This window comes from Phaethon lepturus, unplaced genomic scaffold (assembly GCF_000687285.1).
Source record: "Phaethon lepturus isolate BGI_N335 unplaced genomic scaffold, ASM68728v1 scaffold29912, whole genome shotgun sequence".
NCBI lineage: Eukaryota > Metazoa > Chordata > Aves > Phaethontiformes > Phaethontidae > Phaethon > Phaethon lepturus.
In genome coordinates this window covers 7,437-26,178 of record NW_010524549.1, presented here as the reverse complement: position 1 = coordinate 26,178, position 18,742 = coordinate 7,437, and the positions used below count along the sequence as shown (strand labels likewise).

Here is an 18,742-nt window from a genome sequence, read left to right as displayed (position 1 = left end):
GCGGGAGTGGTTGTGTCCCACCGCTGATGGGCTCCCAGAAGGCTGACACAGGGCACGGTGCTTTCGGCCCAGGTGTGCCAAGGGCAGGCGAGTCCTTCAGGAAAAAATACTCTCTGCCCCCTCGCGTCAGGTAAAGATCTGATCCACCCATCGTGGCGTCTGCCGTGCCACTGCGTGCAGCCCGAGAGAGCTGGGCTGAGAACTGCCCGCAGTCCTTAACCTTGGGACCTTAACCTGCGCTCCTTGCCCTGTGCTTCGGGCAACCCAGCCAAGGAGATGGGCAGCTGCCCGCAGCACTGTGGCATACCTCGTCGTAGCCCCAGTGAGAGCACGGACTAATGAACGCCTCCCGTGCTGAATCATTACTGGCTGCGTTGAGGAGAAGTGTAAGAGATGTTTCTGGAAGATTGAAGGACTGGTTACAAAACCAAGTCCTTCTAGTGTAGACTTGTTTCCTGGCCCTGACTATCAGTTCCCAAGATCTGGAGTACATCTTCTTGTATTGTAAAATGTTATCATATCCAAATGCAATTTTTCACTCTTTAATTGTGTGACATGATAATGACTATGTAAATTATGATAAATCATGTTTGGCACCTGTTTTATAGGTATATTAATGCATACAAGAGCTGAGATAAGCTTAAGCAATAGCTGTCTTTCTTTAGTCAGGACATCTTGTATATATTCAGATGGCCACAATGAACCAAGAGGCTGGTTCCACATCTGCCATGAGATACTTCACTGTTACTCCTACCATGTATCACTGATGTATGATGCTAAAGCTGTTTCACTTGAATACAAGGAAATCAGACTTGAGCAAGGAAGGCCAAAGTGAAATGAAAGTGACAGTGCTCATTTCAAGCTTTGTTCACAGTTCTGAAACAGGAGAATAAGTTGGAAGCATGGTGGTTGTTAGGATCTTGCTCCTTTTCACTGTGGAAGTAATGGAAATATTAATGAGAACTAACAGTTTAGAGAATCCAGTGTTCTCTCTTTTAAGAGAAACAAATGAAGACAAAGGATCACGTTAAAAGGCTGTATTTCTCAATGCATTCTTCTGTTTAGAAAAGGTATTGTCTGCCTTTTTGTTTTTCTTTTTTAAAGATCACTGCTGAGAAAAATGACAGCTGGCTCTGTCTCAGCTCCTCAGGTCATACCACTTCGAATCCCTCTTCCAGGGAAGGCTAAACATGAAATAGACACAAATACTCTTGTAGAAATAAAATCAGGTATGAATAAGAGCTTTGGCTCTTATGTAAAGCTTTTTCTTATATGTTCATTTGAAACTTTTAGCCTCTATAGTTTTGTTTGCATTTAATTATGATTTTTATTAGCGCCCACTTCCTTAAGGAACTTATAAAATTAAACAACACATTTTGATACACCAAGTATACTTGCACTTAATTTTATGCATTCAAACAATATTATTGACATGAGTTATTTCATATAGGTTAGCAGTCCTAACTGCTTCCAAGATCAAGCTCTTAGGCTGTTGCATTTCGCTTTGACTGCAAAACCAGTGCTTGAAAGTATCATGTGCCAGGCTCACCCCAAAGTTTTTCCTTACAATTTTTGAAATGCTAACTTTCACCATGGGAAAAAATATCTTTTCTGTCATCTGAATGGATAAGTGGTTGCAATGTTTTCATACAAAACCATTGCAGAGCTACTTTATGAAGAGAAATATTGCTTATAGTGAAATTGCATTAGTTGAGCAACTAATTTTTCAGGAGAGAAACAGTTTTTGTTGCAAATGGTCATTTATCAAACTGCTTTATTTTGTTTATGTGAGAAAAGTCAACCACAGTAGTGAGTGCTTTGAAGTGCAGAGCTTGCTTTTCACAGGTTGGATACAGTTTGGCTAATTACTTTCTCTCTGTCTTTCAGATACACCTGAGGTCTCAATTTATTACACTTTAGATGGAAGTAAACCGGAACTCATTAGGAAACCTGGCTATGGAGAGTATAACACTTTTAAGTATAAAGGTCCTATTGTATTACCAGTTGGGAAAATAATGGTCAAGGCATTGGCGGTTACAAAGTAAGTATCTTGTTTTATTTCAGTCATATTTTGACAAGGGACAGATATCCTGGTCACGGCTTGGAGCCAAGCTGTTTAAAGCACACCATACCTCACAAATGAGAGACGCCCCTTTCCCCAGCCAGCTTGCAATCTAAGTGATCTTCATGAGTTGCATTGAGTTCACTTTCTCATAACACTTTTTACCCATTAAGTGTTTGTGCGGAAGGATTATCTCTCAGATGCTTACCTCCTGGACTGTGGATATAGGCCAATGATTCATAGAGGCTGTGAGTGAGAAACTAATAAAATACTTAGAGCTCATCTTTTTGCATATGATCATAAAAAATACCAGAGGAACTAGTATGGTGTTTTCTGGGGTCATCCAGTGATTCATCAGTTTCACAGAAGCTGCTTTTCCCGAGAATCTGCTTAGTTTCTCCCAAGGGAGCACAGAATGCTAAACCTCACAGCTTAAGTACAACGTTAGTACAAAGGTAAAGTAAAATGCATCGAAAGAAAACTGGATTTTGCTGCACAGGCACTGACTTTCTTCAAACTAACTTCATGTGTAGAGACAAAGAGAGGACACATGCATTCTCTGCCTGTACCCTGTTATATTATCTTTTATTTCTAATGGAGCAGAAATTTCCACTTCAGCTGGGGATTTGTGCTTGCTGTTCCCCACTATTAGCACTTGCAGGTAGCCTTTGGTTGTGTCTGCCACTGAATATAACAACACAAACCCAGGCCTATGTGTATTTTCTGATATCGCTGCCTGGATTAATACTCATTTCCAGTATGTTTTTATTCAGACATTTTCAGGTGGATAAATAGATGCTCTAGAATGACAGTAAATCCTAAATGGGCAGTTTGGTCATTAATGTTACTGCTGTAATTTAATAAATGGTAGAGCATGACAGCTGTTATATCAAATTAATAGGATGCTACCTTCTGCTTGACTGGGAAAATGAATGTGGTATTATGAATGGAAGAAAAATCTTGCTCTCCTCTATTTTCTGCAATGGTGGCAAACAGTAGTTACCCCAGAAAGCAGATACAGGAGTATGAAGAGTTTTACATGTAAAAGATGCTGAGGGATTAAAATATTCATACATTTTATTGGTAACTTCTTACTATGCATGTTTTAAACTGAAAATAAATTTTAAAAAGAACAAAACAAGGCATTAGTGACTGAGAGTATTTCCCAGGATTACACTTGCTAACTGAAATAATGACTAGCACGCTTTGAAGAGATGTACCAGCAAATGAGCCATGTTCATCAGTGAGTAACTTTTTGCTGCACATGGGTTTGTCGCATGTATATAGCTTTATGAACACTGATTTTCAGGGACTGCAGGGAGAGTACAGTTGTAACAAAGGTGTTTCTGGTAGAGTACAAGCAACCAAACATCCTCTTCTCTCTTGAAGACAATGACAAGAATTTCCTAAAAGACTTCGCCACACAGGCAAGTTTTAGCAAATTTAACTCCTTGTCTGAATATAAAATGTTGTATGTATGGTATTTCTTAGAGATTAAACCTTGATTGCCTATACTTTTTATATATTTTATTACCTCTGTTTTCCCATCTTTGCTGCCTTAGTCCTTTGTGTGATACTAAAATTTCAAGGAGACAATTTTATTCTTCTTCTTCACTGGTCTTTTCATTACCAGTTCCAGTCAAATATTTTTAAAATACATTTATCATTTAAGATTTTCAAATGCTTGCATTCAAAATAAGCATGTACTTTTAAAATCATAACAAGTAACTATAGCAAGAGAGGATTAGAGCAAACCCAAAAACTTCATTTGGAATTCAAATGGAATTACTTTTTAGGAGGTGGAAGGTGGAATATTTACTACAAAACCAAAGAATAATGGACTGAATGTGGAAATCAAGCCTGCCTGGAGTGAAGCACCCCAAGATTTTCAAGGTGTAGTATTACTTCATAAGACTGAAATAGACTTCTGTCTTAGCTTAGGCAATGTAAGGTTTTCCTCTTATATCATTGGTAAAATATGGGTAATTTCAAAACCGTCTCAGAAGACAGAATATCCTGTGGGAATTCCAATTTCGATTGCTCAACACTGCAAAAAGAGAACAAAAATCAATTAACTTCCATACATATCACAGTACCTCTTAAAGCATATTAAAAAGTAATTCTTTTTTGAGCAACGTAACAAGGCACAGTCTATATTTGTGCCGGAAAATGCTGTTAAATTGATGGGATTGCAAATCCTTTATGGAGTTCTTTACTGATGTTTGCTTGCAGTAAGATTCCAAAATAAGTACACAAAACAGAAATGAAAGCTTGACCCAGATTTTCTCTATAGATGAAGCCTGTTATTCCATAGTAATAGCAATGGGACTGTTTAAGAGCAGGGAATCATATTTATGTTTACTCACTAATTTACCCTTAGGAGATGGGGATTTTTTGAGCATGCAAGGAAGGAAGAAAACCATAAATAGAGAAAAATACAAAAGTAAGCTCTTTCAGAGAGGAATGAGGTTTCCTCTAGTTTAATTTCCTGTAATTCCATCCAGTTTATTTGAACCCAAAATCTGGATGTCAAATACATTTTAAAATATGCTTAGCTATTAGAATTTGAAGTGAGAGTATGTAATATTCACATTAAGATACATGTTAACTGCATGAAGTGAATGACGGTGGCAAAACAGGATTGTAATTTTAGACTTGGAAACAGAAAGAAAAACTGCTCACAGGTCCCTGCAAGGACCACAGCTCCTTGGCAGTCATTTGGAAACAACGGACTACAGAGAGGAATCCACCTCAGCACTACCAATAGAGTCATTACAGGTAAGCAAAGGGGTGTTGAGGAAAACTGTAAAAGGCTGTCATCAGAACTGAGCTCTAAAAAAATAAAGATGCGAAGATTTGTGATCATTCTCATCTAATCTCTCAGCAATTAATGCCTTTAGCTGTATTATACAGTACTAATTTAAATTTACTGGTGAAGACACACTGGGATAGGAATGCCCAAAGCAGTACACAGTTATCAGTAAGGATAAAACCAGGCAAATCAAATAAACAATGCCTGCATTCCTACTAATTGTCTTCTAATACATTACTTAATCTGCAACTAGCAAGTTATTATTGCTATAGGTTGGCAAGTTATATTTAAAACTTGATATTCATTAACGCTGTCTTGGAAGTAAATAGCAAGACATTGGTTTATTTTTATTGGAAGAAACTGTAGGTCCTTAATGCAGCTAATGGGGGAATCAAGTGTAGTAGATATTCCTTAAAGCAATGCATTTCAGTGCAGTTTGTCTCAAATAACGTCTTTAGCTGATTGTGTTATACTTATGTGCATTTTGCAAATACTCGTTTACTAGGGCTAAAGAATTACCTTTATTTCAGTTTGCTAGTTCTTCTGCAGTCACTAGCCGGAAAAGCTTAGCAAGCACACAGGTGGCAAGAATCCAGAGGGAAACAGATTTCCTCAAGTAAGTGACTTCTCCTTTTAAAGTATTTGTCCTTGGAAAGTAACTGAGCAATTGCTTTTTGCAACCAAGCTGATAGTACTGTGGGGCTCTATAAAATCAAGGAAAGCAAAGACAGACACTGGCTCGTAACTGTAGAATGTGAGCTAGGTAGGGCTTTGAAAATTTTTTATCTTATATATAGTTTTATTTACATCTCACCATACACAGTTATCAACTATCTTGTCATCCTTTAAAAAAAATTCCTAACAGCTGTAGGATCAGAGGAAAAGCTGTCTTTTCAAATTAGAGTACAGCCCTCTGCGGTAGGTGAAAACTGCTGTCTGGAGTAGTCCCACAGAACATTGGTGCTTATTAATATTGAAAGGGTTATGTGATCCACATCAGTGGTTCCCCATGTTGCAGCAGTGATGCCTGATACAGATTGTGTGTCAGGAGGTTTGTTTACCTCACATGGTGAGGAAGAAAGTATGAAACTCCATAGCAGCCACAGAGCTTTCTACCTTGCAAAGCTGTTTAGAGTTCAGAACCTCATGTCATGGACACTGGGCATGGTCTGGTGGACCACTGTATCTTGGAAACCACAACTGAGAAATCACACAGGTTCCAGATTAATCATTATTATGCAGCAGTACAATACCAAAAAAGCTCAGCCAGTTTGCTCTTCTTTTCAGATGTGCACATTGTTCTGCACCTCGCCTGTCTGACCCCTTGGCTCATTTCTGTCAGGAATGTGGATCTCCTATTCCACCTGTGCCAGTACGTCGCTTCCCACCCCCTGAAGGAGCGCAGGTCAGCAAAACATCATAATAATCAACAAATCCTCTTTGGAGAAACCAACTTCCTCAGCAAATAACACATTCAATGCTGGCAAAACCATTATTTTGTCACACATTCATTTGGGAAGCTCTGTTCTGATTGTTTTATTTTGTTCGATACCTTTAGCAGTGGACATGATGCAATTCTTAAATGATGGGCAAAATTAACCATAGATTGGCTCAAGCGCCATATATTTTGATAAGGATAGCAATGAAAAAGTAAATTGTGTTTTATTCACTCATGCCAGTAAGCATCACCAAATTCAGATTCCTCCTCATCCTGCAACAACAACCATTGCATCTTCAGGACCTGCATGTGCATCTTATTCCAGTGTTAACTAGTGCAGTTATTTAGTAACTAGTGCCTATGTCATAGCTATAGAAGATCCATCTAGTATGCCTGAATCCTTAAACGGTGGCATGTGTGGGCATATGTAAGAGCACCGAGTTTTTAGTGTTGCCTGTAACTATCTTCTCTAAGCTCTTCCCAAGAGATAATAACCTGATCTAACAAGTTTGTTGTTTTTTTTTCCTGTATCATCAGAAAGTTGTCTTGTCTGGGGCAATGCTGTAGTTTCAAGTGATGACTGAGAACATTCACCACCTCTTTAAGTTAGGTTCACAATTAGGAGGATTTGAACTACCTGCACACATTTTATAGTAGCATTTTAAAATTACTGAAAATTAACTTAGTCAGTACCTTTCTGGCTTATTTTTAGTAGTCAGTGAAGCATTCTCTTTCCAGTTGTCTTCATATTTTCTCAACAGCCTTTGTTCTTTAAGGATTAATATCAGCATCTGTTGCTGTCAGTTGCTATGTTTCCAGTGACTTTACTGCTGATGTACACTCTAACCAGGAAAATATTGAAAATGTCATGATAACCTTGATGATCTCATTATGGTCCTTAACATGCTGTGATGTGGCTTTTTCTTCAGATGGCACCATGTCTTGAATGTAGACATCTTGTGCCAATGAATACACCCACTTGCATTGTATGTGAGTTGCCAATAGCTCCTCATCTGCAGCCCCAACCCAACAACTGCGTAAAGGTACTTGAGAATAAATGTAACAAAATAGCAATTTACCTCCTGGCATGCATTTTTCTAACAGATTACTTCATTACAAATATTTTGATCCAACGTGGGTTTGTGTAATTATTTTATGACAGCTTTAAGAGTTAGTAGGATTAAAAACTCCTTGAATAGAAATAATCATTAAAGGTAAACCACATAAGCTCAGGATGGCATGCTGAAGAGCACATGATGTAGCAGTCTGAATGACAGGAATGCATGCACTTTTGTTCAGTAGAGAGAGATTCTGTGGTTATATGATTTACAGCCTTAGTATTACTAAGCATTTGAATTTTATTAAATATGTCCTTGTTACTCCGCCTACCTCATTTGATTGTAAGTGCTTAGCATAGATGAGCTGGCAGGACTGCGGCAGTGGGTATATGCCCAAAACATTAGACCGCAATCTTGATCAGTGATCCAAAAGTGCTGGTGGTCTTAACTAGAGGCTGGGGTGCTTCTCTGAAGTGCCCGTACACTAACACAAGCAGTATGGGAAGTAAACTCAAGGAATTAGAGATCTGTGTGCAGTTGCAGGGCTGTGATCTCGATGGGACCACAGAGGTGTGGAGGGATGGCTCCCATGACTGTACAGGTGACATCGTAGTGAATGTCTTGCTGTAGAACACCTGACCAGGAAGAACCAGTGGGTAAGGCCTACAGACAGCTAGAAGTAGAGCCACATTTGCAGGTCCTGGTCCTCATGGGGGACTTTAAGCACCCCGTTATCTGCTGGAGGAACAACACAGCACGGCGTAAGCAATTCAGAGGTTCCTGGAAAGCATTGATGATGACTGCTTGATACAAGTGGTAGAGGAGCCACTGAGGAAGGGTGCTCTGCTGGGTCTCATACTTACAGAGAAGGAAGGGCTTCTTGGGGGTATGAAAGTCAGACAGCCTTGGCTGCAATGACCATGAGATGATGGAGTTCAGGACCCTGAGAGGAAGGAGCAGGGGCAAAAAGCAAGATCATGGCCCTGGACTTTAGGAGAGTGGGCTTTGGCCTCTTCAGGGATCTGCTTGAAAAAGTCTAATGATACCCTGGGCTGCACTTAGGAAGTCTAGTGCCAGCAGGTAAAGGGAGGTGATCCTTCCCCTCTACTCAGCACTAGTGAGGCTGTATCTGGAGTACAGTGTTCAGTTCTGGGCTCCCCAGTATAAGAGAGTCATGGACATACTAGAGAGAGCCCAACAAAGACCTGCTAACATGATTAAGGAAGTCGAGCATCTGGAGGAAAGACTGAGAGAGCTGGGATTGTTTAGTCTGGGTAAGAGAAGGCTTGGGGGAATCTCATCAATGTATATAAATATCTGAAGGGAGGGTGTAAAGAAGACAGAGCCAGGCTCTTTTCAGTGGTGCCCAATGCCAGGACCAGAGGCAATGGGCACAAACTGAAAACAGGAGGTTCCCTCTGAACATCAGGAAACACTTTTTCACTGTGAGGGTGACTGAGCACTGGCACAGGTTGCCTAGAGAGGTTGTGGAGTCTCCATCGTTGGAGATATTCAGAAGACATTTGGACATGGTCCTGGGCAACCTGGTCTGGGTGGCCATGCTTGAGCAGGGTGGGGTTGGACCTCCAGAGGTCCCTTCCAGCCTCAGCCATTCTGTGGTTCTGTGATAATTGCAAGGGATATTTTTGGAAAGAGAAGGATGCTGAAAGGAAACTATTGACTGAAGACTATCAGATGACAAAGGAGATTCATAATCTGAGTCAGTTATCAGCTTGATGTCAAAGTACATTATAGACATTGGCCCAAATTTAATGTTTTGTGATGACCTTCACATAGGTTCAAAGACAAACATGAACTAATTGGTGCCAACAATCAAAATATCAGACTTGTTATTTTTAGCCCTGGTGGAAACTCACTTGTTGATAGTGACCGTGCTAAGATCTTTTCAGGCACGCCCATGGTATGTTATTATTAATTTTCCTTGCAGATACTGGACTACCTGTTCTGTGTGAGTGCAGTGACTAAGGAAACTGACACTAATACATAAAAAGATCTGGAGGTATTGATGCTGGATCTCTTGAGGGAACTGTACCATAGTTTAAAAAAAATTGTCTCTGAGATATGTAGATTTGTGATGACCAGGCAATATGGCCTAACTAAAATCTGAAGCCCATAGCACAGACTTGAAGGATTGCTTCTATCTGCAGGGTTGAATAACCACAGCACTTTGTAAGATCAAATCCTCTTCTTATTATTGTTGCTGTTTTCAATATACCATGTGAAATACATTTTTTCTCTCTTTAAAAGGGTAAAGTAATTTGTCAGGTGTGTGGCACAGGAAATCCTCTTCACCATAAACACTGTGTGACTTGTGAAAGCAAACTGCCTGAAATACAGACGGTAAGGCTTCTTGCATCAATCACACTAGGGTTTATCAAATCAAAGCATAACATTCTTTTTCTTTGGAAAACTGAAGTCATATCCCTATGTCCCTATGTCATAAAGGCAGAGAATACCTCCCCCATGCCATATTCAAGCCCAGGACTCCCACAGATGCTCCATGACAAATCTTCAGCTAAACATGTGTATCGTATACACTTCAAGGGAGCATATCATATACCTTCAAGTTTCTCCTGTGGAGGTCAGGATTGCAAATGCTGTTGTGAAAGCTCAGAAGGCTTTTAGAAAATGGGTAGTCACAGCTCCAAGGGAGTCTTGTTTGTGTTCAGATAATTTTCAATCACAATAGAAAACTTGGGTATATACATCACGAAGATCATTCTCATTGTTTTCAATTATCCTGTGAAAATAAAATATTCTTTCACATTATTTTTCTTATCTCCATTTGCTGCTTCCCTTACGTGCATACAGCTATTATCATTGTATTTGGCTGTGACTGCACAGAGATGAGAAAAGGAACAGTAAATGTTCCCCCAAAAATGCTGTCTGTTTCAACTCCCCAGTTAGCTTGCTCATTTGGTTCCTTAGAAGAATTTTACTTCCATTTATGAAGAGAAAAGTCTTGTATGAAAACTTTATGGTACATTCCACTTCTCCAGGTTGTGATAAATACAGAAACAAGAGAAGGATAATGATGTGCAAGTTAAAATCCTCTGATTATATTGGCAACATCCTGAGTTCTAAAACTGTCAGTAGCTGGAGGCAAAGGTCTCTTGTACAGCCACTGAGGTGTCTTTTAAAAGTGAATTTCAGTAGGAATATGTACTTACTTAAGATAAACATACGTTTAACTGCTTCACTGAATGTAGATATTAATATGTAGCTGCATATGTAGCTAGGCATATGACTTGAATGGTGAGACCTGTAGTAGCTAAGAGAGAAAATTAAATGCTTACTGAATTATTGTTAATATTAATTAGAATTTTTACTGAATAATTAGTGATAACAATACTAATTCCTGAATAATTAATAATAGGTAATAATGATATTACTGTTAAAGATTATTAAATAATTTAGATTTAGAACATGTTTAGACTTGTGCTCTTGTAAATTTTACCTTCCAAACGAACCCCTAAGTTACATCATTCAAATTGCAGTGCAGGCCACAGATGAAAATGGGGCTATTTCGTGTTTACTTACTTGCTGTTGTTGTGCCTGTAATCAAAATAATTTTCCTCAGGTTATGTTCCTTATCCATGTTTCTGACTTGCAAAGAAAATAAACTGCATAATCTCTGAGGCAAAACCTAACAAATCATTTTAAGCCCTATTTGTCTGCCCGAACTAGGATCTATAATCAATGTCTAGAAATTTCAGCTGAAAAATCTGTTTTCTTTTGCATACCCATGTAAGTTAATTGTAGTAGGAAAGCTAGGTAAGATATAACTTGTATGAAGTAAAAGAGTGCAAAAAAAAGTTTATGTAGCAAATATCAAACTGAGAGAAAACTCATTGTCTGAACACACTGTCCCTGCCATACTACTACAAAGAAAAATAGCTGTTGAGTTCTGGATTTGAAAATGTAAGTTTATCATCAGAGAAACCTCCCTCTTAACTTCAAGTGTACTTATACATGGGGCCATATTAATAAATAATCAGTGTAAAAGGACACAATTAATAAGGAATTTTTTTTTCCCACTCAGTTCTACTAAAAATATTTAAAAATTAATTAATGACACATTTTATTGTGGTTTTGGAATGAAAAAAATTACAGGTTAGATCCAAGTCAGTCTGTTGTTTATTCTAAGTTGAAATAATTCTTTTAGGCTGAATATTACTTTATGTGACCAAAGTAGATTGCTTTCCTCTTTCACCTTATTTAGCTTGTGAACTTTTCTTCATAAGAAGTATTTTCTCCCCAATGTTTTTTTCATTTTATTAGCCCATGTTTGGAGGAGACACCCCCCCACCTTGTCCCAGCCAGCACAAGAAGATGGTTTCATGCTTAAAATGCAATCGTGTTAGCCAATGTGATGCCCGTTTCTGCGACTGGTGTGGAGCCAAGGCATGTGCTCTCGGTGTTTGTATTGACATACCTGTTTTTACTCATCTGTGACCTGCAGCAATTTCAAACTTATCTTTGCAAAACTCTTGTCAGTTAGTACATAGCTTATTATTATCAAAATACTTTCTTAGAGCACATAGGATTATATAAAGAAAAATTAAAGGCTAAGATGACATCCTGACCCCATGTCAGTCAGCGACTTAAGGGCTTAGAAATGTAAACAAATTACCATGGGTCAATGACCATCAGCTCATTGCATCAGATGAGATGCAATAGCTGTGTAGCTGTGTACTCTGCCAAAGTAAGTAAGTATCCATCAGAGGTTAAAGTATAGGCTAACCTAATGCAAGTTTTCCCATATCTACTCTGGGCTATGATCATCACCAGAAATGAGATGATGCATGCAGTATTTTTGGCTGAAGGCCTCATTAACTTCACTGAAGACAAGTACTTTCTCTTAACTGCTGCTCAGTAGAGCTTTTGCATGGTACAATCAGTGTAAACAATTTCCTCTGTCATTTATTTTAAGTATAGTGTTTCAAGCGAAGATCACACTTGAGGAGATTTTTTTTTTCTGTGAGCTGAGTCTACATAAAATTTTAAACACTCCCCTATAAGCATACATAGCCATTGGTCCTGTACTGTACCAGGGAACTTGTGGTGGGGGTAGTGTTAGAATTGAACAGGAAAGAATTGCAGTCAATATTCAATATCAGAGTGCACACTACTAATGACAGGGCTTTGCCAAAGAAAAGAAATATTTTTGAAAGTATATGCTAAATAAATAACATACCAAAGTGCTAGATCTGTCTGGAAAAATGTTTGCCTCCGTAGCACAGTGCTGACATAGCTGAAGATTTACTGTCTTGCCTCTGCCAGTGTGTTAGCAGTCTGGTATCCTGGTTGATATTTCTAATCTAAGAGCTTTAGGTAGTGCTACTTTACTTCCTTTTGATTCACGTCACTGCTTTTATCTTTCCTGAACCATGCATCATATGTTTCTGTAGTGACAAGTGTTTCATTCAACTTTCCAGCCTGGACCTCCTCCATCCTACTTTACTTGTTTCAAGTGTGGTACAAGCAACCGTCCATATGCTCGATTCTGTGGGTCCTGTGGTGTTTACCTGGAGCCCCCATCAAAGGTGGGTTCTTGGAATGGCAGTCTCATGGGTGCTGGGGACTCACTGGGGTTTTCTGAGGTAAGACACACAGTATTACAAAGCCAGGCTTGAACACAGCTGGAAGGCTAGTCTGCTGTGGATATAGATCGGCACAACTCCATTCATTTCCTCTTTGAGACAACGCTGTGGTCTGTGAGCATGCTGAGGGCAAAACTGAGGATATGCTTATTCTGAGAACTGCTTTCTGCTGAAAAGTAGCCTTAGCCAAAGGCTTTAATCCAGTCCTACTCTAAAAAGGAAAGTGAGAAACAATCAGCTTTTCGAAAGTCTTAGCTCTTTAAGTACTTTTATCTTATTACTTGTGACTTATTTGTGTCCTGCTGATACAAGGTATTCTTTATGCATATGTAACAGTGCTTTGAAAACTCTGTTTTAAGAAAGGCCATAATACTTAGCAAGGCCAGCTTTTGTCCTACAAAAGCGTACATGTTGTTCTGCTGGCAATCATTAAGAGTTTTACTTTTACTTGAATATTTGTGATAAGTTGGTTCATTGTTACAGACTGGTAATTAAAATAAAGAATTGTTAAAGATTATTCCTGCTATTTTTTTTATTCCTTTACAATTTTGTATACTGTTCTAGTTAATTTCTGCTTGTAAGCCATTTAATTATATCTAATTGTGTTACTTACACTTTTCCTTCCCCTCCGCTCCCCATAGGCTAAACGATTTCAAGCTCAAGTTGCCTGGCAGCCTCTTCCAATTTCCTTGCCCAAATCAAAGGCAGAACTAAAAGAAGGAGAAGATAAAGGAACCCAAACCATTGGACTTTTTTACCCATCTAGCAAACTGTTGGAAAAGAAGGAGCTTGAGCTGATTTCACAAAAAGAAAAGCTGGAAAAGATGAGTGATCATAAACCTCTCCTGACAGCCATTAGTCCTGGAAAAGGTTAGGAGTTTTGATTTTATGTTTTCTAAACAAAGCTACAATGTATGACTTTGCTTTTTCTTGAAAAGTCTATGCAATGTGCCATCAGTAGGACACTGCTTTATATCTTTACAAGTCTGTTGTCCCACCAGTCACTTGTAAATCCAGTGCCTCAGAATTCAGATCACTGATCTCCATCAATAGCTGAAGGAAAGCCTGTCAGCAATATCAAAATTATGGTTACCGACCCCTGTGCAGCCTTACTAATTTGCTAGTAGTTTGATTTCCACAGATCCTACAATATCAGGGCCAGGTGTCCTATAATTTAGTTGGAAACCATCAAACAACTACCCCACCTCCCAGCACATTCGCCACCCCCGCCATGAGAAGTTCAGTTAGAACTGTGATAGCACCTGGTGGGACTATTAAACAAAACTCTGGGACACAGGGAATTGCAGCTCTTGAAAAATATGATGAGGCTTGTCTACATGAAGAACTTTTTGGGGTGCTGTTGTGGAATAAATTATAGAAGTTTTGGAAGCAAAGGAAACTGAAGTAGAGAAAGGGATTCTTAACAGGATTACAAAAAACAGGGTTGGTAGAAACCTTGAGAGCTCTTGTAGGTCCCATCTTCCAGCTCTACAATGGTATCGATACATCTACATCGCTCATTGCAGAGATTGTCCATGCACAGGCTACTGTATCAGTACTACAAAAGACTGTTTCAGATTCCCTGGTTTGGTCACTTAGTTCTTTGTGGAATCACTTGACTTTATTGTCATTAAAAAGTTTGCAATTTTTAGAGGTTTTGGTTTTACTATCCTGGGAAAACTTCAGCTTCAGCTTTCTGGATCCCAAACCCTTGAAGACAGTCCATCAGTATTAATTAGGGACCTAATAAATGACCCAGTTTGCAAAACTGTCTTTAATCTCACAGGGCAGTCCAGCTGTGTAGTCCAGAGAATAAGTTAATTTTAAATCACTACAGCATCAAACCATGGTTGGAGGAGCAGTTACTTTTTTTGATCTGCTTTCCCATCTCTAGCTCTTTTCTACAATCAGAGGGTCAACTCCTCAGACCGTTATCAGACTTATTTATCTATTGGGTAGAAAAGTTGTTAATGAATGTTAGAAATTCCTGTTTTGTCTCTGTGTATAAACATCCAGATGATGTGCTTTTATTTTTAAAATTATCACCAGGGAAATCTGTTTTCCTACTCCCTTGCTCTGAAATGTGGCACATTTTCTTAGACATCCCTGTAGGAAATACAACACTTGACTCAACATGTCAGCTTAATTTAGTCAGAGATAATAAAGGATTGGCCAGTCATAGTGCTGAGAGGAAAAAAAAAAAGTAACACTGAATATTCATATATTTCTATCTTGACTTGTGAGCAAGAAATCCTTTCCCTGGGAAAGGTTGGGAAGAAATTCTGAACTGCTTTTGAACTATGTTAATTTTTACCCATTTAGCAGAGGAAACTTTGTTGAAGTTGGCGCTGTTTAACATAGTCTCCTTTAGACCCTGCCAAGGACTGAGGAACACATTCATCCTATAAATCAATAAGTGTCTATTACAGTCACGTCTTTCATGCTGTTCCCTCTCCTTGATGCTGAGCTATATATATGGCTTGAAACTACATGTATCAACAAGACCATACACTATCACCCTGGAAATTCCTGTTCATATATGCCAAATACGTCCATTTTTTTTTTTCAGTTCAAATAGTATCAGACATTTGATATTAAAGTTTTTAAACACAAGTGATTAAGTAAGTGTCATTTATTTATTTTTATTTCTTGACCATATCAGCCATTAACTAACCTTCTTTTCCTTTGTGAAGATTAAAAAAAAACTGTTAGGACAGGGGCAAATAACAGCAGTACCAAAACACTAATCCTCTGATGTGTACTGTATTTCTTTTTTTGCTGTATTTTCAGTCTGTTTTAAACAGGAGCCAAGTAAGTAATTTACCAGGTAAACTTTACAAAGAAGCCTCCCTTCTTCTACCAGCAACAAACAGTAAATCAGGTGTAATCAACTATTGACAGCATGAATTCAAGTATTCCATCAGCAATGCCAAAAGCCCTTTCAGATGTAATAAAACATCAAACATGCAAGAGAATGTTCCTGGCCATACGGATTTTTTTTAAATAAAATCTAGGGACCTAGGCTAGTTTATTGCAAATAATACTGACTTCTCTGGAAGGATCACTCACCAAATACTAGCCTGGCTTCAATTTTTTAGTTATTATTTTCAATTTATATTTTTTTGCATGTGAGACCATGGCAAGGAACAACTTATGTTGCTCTGTGCATCCTTCTTTTTATATTCCTTTAAAGCTGCCTAACAAACAAGACTTGCTGTTTTAGTTTGTTATAGTTTCTACTAGTCCGATCCTGGAAGAGTCCTCCAAGCACAAAAATGCTTGTGCACTTGCCTTCCCTTCCAAATGTCAGAGAGCATCACCTTTCTTCTGACTTGGCTTCTTTTCACTGTGTTGAGCATCACTTAACATGAAGGGAAGGATAAGGTCAGAGCAACTTCATTGTATACGTTAAACGAGGTTACAAGCCTACGCGATTTATTTACAACAAAATAAATCATACTCTGTACTTTACATAAGTATGCTCAAAAATAAAATTAGCCAGATCCTGATAACAATCACTTCAGAATGAGAATGAGTCCTTTTGTTTCTTTCTCTGATGAAAATAGAACACTGCTTCGTAAATACTGGACAGGAGCTGCAAAAAGATGAGTTTTGAATCCAGGTGCATTCAGCCCCTCATGTTTCATGCCCTGTACCAGCATAAAGGAATGCTGAGACTCTCCCAGAGATTCCAACAGGCAAAAGAGTAGGAATGCTTAAGCTTTTAATATGCTCTCCCATATATAATTGAAAGGCACTTATTTGGGGAATAATTTACACACACCAGAATGCTGGATAGGTTGAGTTTCTATGTCTACAGTTTTCAGATTTGGCTTATTGTTACCTGTCAGTGATCGCAAATCAACTAAAAATTACTTCAGTAATGCACCATTGTTTAGTTTTAATATTGTACTTTTTTTTTAATGATCTGGCATAGTGTGAGATTCTCCTTCACATGGGGACAGTTTTGATTCCAAAGAACAATGCCAAGACATGATTTTGTTTTGAATAGAGGTGCCCTAAGAATGAATTGTAACCTATAGATAAGACAGTATTTCACCTTTTGTAAGGGTATAACTTGCCTCTCATTTTCTTGATCAGATTACTTTTCTAAAGAAAAATTGAATTTTTTTTTTGTCTCATTGAAAATATGCTATCTTTTAAATCATCCATCACATGAGTAGAAGAAATTTTAATCACAATTTCAGGGATTTTTCTCCTGCTTAACTCTCTCTGATCAGGTTACTGGAGAAAACAGCTGGATCATGTCTGCGCTCACCTTAGAAGCTATGCTCAAAACAACCTTGAATTCAGAGCACTGATTGGAGAGCCTCGAATGGGAAAGGTAGGAAGGGGCTTATGAGTAATATCTTCCTATGCAGCCTCATGAAAAGATTATTGTGGCTGCTAGATAAACAGTGGAAAAATAAATGTCTCCCTTTTCTTTATACCTTGGCCTGTTTGTGTGTGTAATTTGTTTTGTTGTTCCATTTTTTGCTCAGTCTTTTACTAAAGATTTTTTTCTGCTTTGTTTCCTATGGCATTTTCTATTCTCTCACCTCACAGCTATAAGAGAAGCAATAGGAGCCAGAAAGCCCTTGCTCAGCTGCTTTTATAGTGTCTCACAGCAGGCAATCAAGAAAAAGATGACATCACTGACATCGGTGTAGTTGGTCAGTTAAGTAAGCCCTGCTAGAATTGGGATGTAAGGATATGCTTGCCTCTGCTCCAGGTTGGATTATACCAGCAGATAGCAGCAATTCTCTTTGGCTATATAGTCTACTTCTAGTGTACACTATACCAGTATTGTAGGAACAGGATATTGATTTTCATAATGGAGATGTAGTTTCCAGGATGTCACCAAACAGCGTTAAAATTATTAAAGAAGGTGGAAGTTGGAGGTTCTTCCTAAAGAGTCCTAGAAGATAGGGCTGATATGGCTGAGACATTATTTGGTCCCTGTCCTGAGAGAGGATCAACCCTGCCTAAACTGTTCCTGACAGATGTTTGTCTTGAAGCTTTTCAAACTCACCAACAATGGAGATTTCACAATTGCCCCAGGCAGTCCATTTCTGCGCTCAATTACCCTTGCTGTTCAGCTACAGTACTGTATTGCTTTCTTTGGCAGCCCTTCTGGGTTAAGGAGTTGCACCGCCTCACACTGCTGCTTAGGTGCTGCCAGCATGCCTGTGGCAGTGTCCTGTGGACTGGATCGGAGACCGATCCAGGCTAAAAATAGCTCTGAGGGGAAAAAAAGGGCATCGGTGCTAATACAAAAGTAGGCTGGCCGTCAGCAGCTGGAAGTGGGATGCCAGCAGAAGTAGGGCTAGGTACTCCTTGAACTGGCATGTTTACTGGGAAGCTTTTTGCCAGTGTCTGACCTGAGTCTCCCTTGTTACAGTTCAAGCTCACTATTTCTTAGCCTGTCCTTACTGATGTGACACACCAGTCAAAAAAAACCCCAATTTTAGCACATAGAAACAAATACAGAAAAGTTTGTGAACATTGGTGGTCAGAAATGTAGTTGTCATTTGGTGGATTACACTTTTGGGAGGTATGACACTCCATCAGATACTTTGCATCTGAATTCTATATCCACTGAGACCTATTGGGTCCACCAGTATGTTCAGAAGCTGTAGTACAAGTATAAATAGAAAAGACACCTGCTTGATGGAGATGAAGTATAGGTCCACTGCAACTTGTTTCCTTTACTAGAGGATTCAAAAGGATATGCCTGAAAAATATTAA

At 38.8% G+C, this 18,742-nt stretch overlaps 1 protein-coding gene across 1 annotated transcript in view; it reads left to right on the top strand.

Moving 5' to 3' along the window:
- Positions 1–1,120: 1,120 nt before the first annotated feature.
- The window catches only part of DZANK1 (double zinc ribbon and ankyrin repeat domains 1), a 23,498-nt gene continuing 5,876 nt past the window's right edge, over positions 1,121–18,742 (top strand). The window contains exons 1-13 of the mRNA XM_010282489.1: positions 1,121–1,229; positions 1,921–2,041; positions 3,372–3,489; positions 3,859–3,955; positions 4,716–4,840; positions 5,405–5,490; positions 6,162–6,279; positions 7,242–7,355; positions 9,639–9,731; positions 11,673–11,795; positions 12,830–12,994; positions 13,636–13,864; positions 17,236–17,339. Of these exons, the coding sequence (XP_010280791.1) occupies positions 1,121–1,229; positions 1,921–2,041; positions 3,372–3,489; positions 3,859–3,955; positions 4,716–4,840; positions 5,405–5,490; positions 6,162–6,279; positions 7,242–7,355; positions 9,639–9,731; positions 11,673–11,795; positions 12,830–12,994; positions 13,636–13,864; positions 17,236–17,339 (1,602 nt within the window). The remainder of the gene's footprint in view (positions 1,230–1,920; positions 2,042–3,371; positions 3,490–3,858; positions 3,956–4,715; positions 4,841–5,404; positions 5,491–6,161; positions 6,280–7,241; positions 7,356–9,638; positions 9,732–11,672; positions 11,796–12,829; positions 12,995–13,635; positions 13,865–17,235; positions 17,340–18,742) is intronic.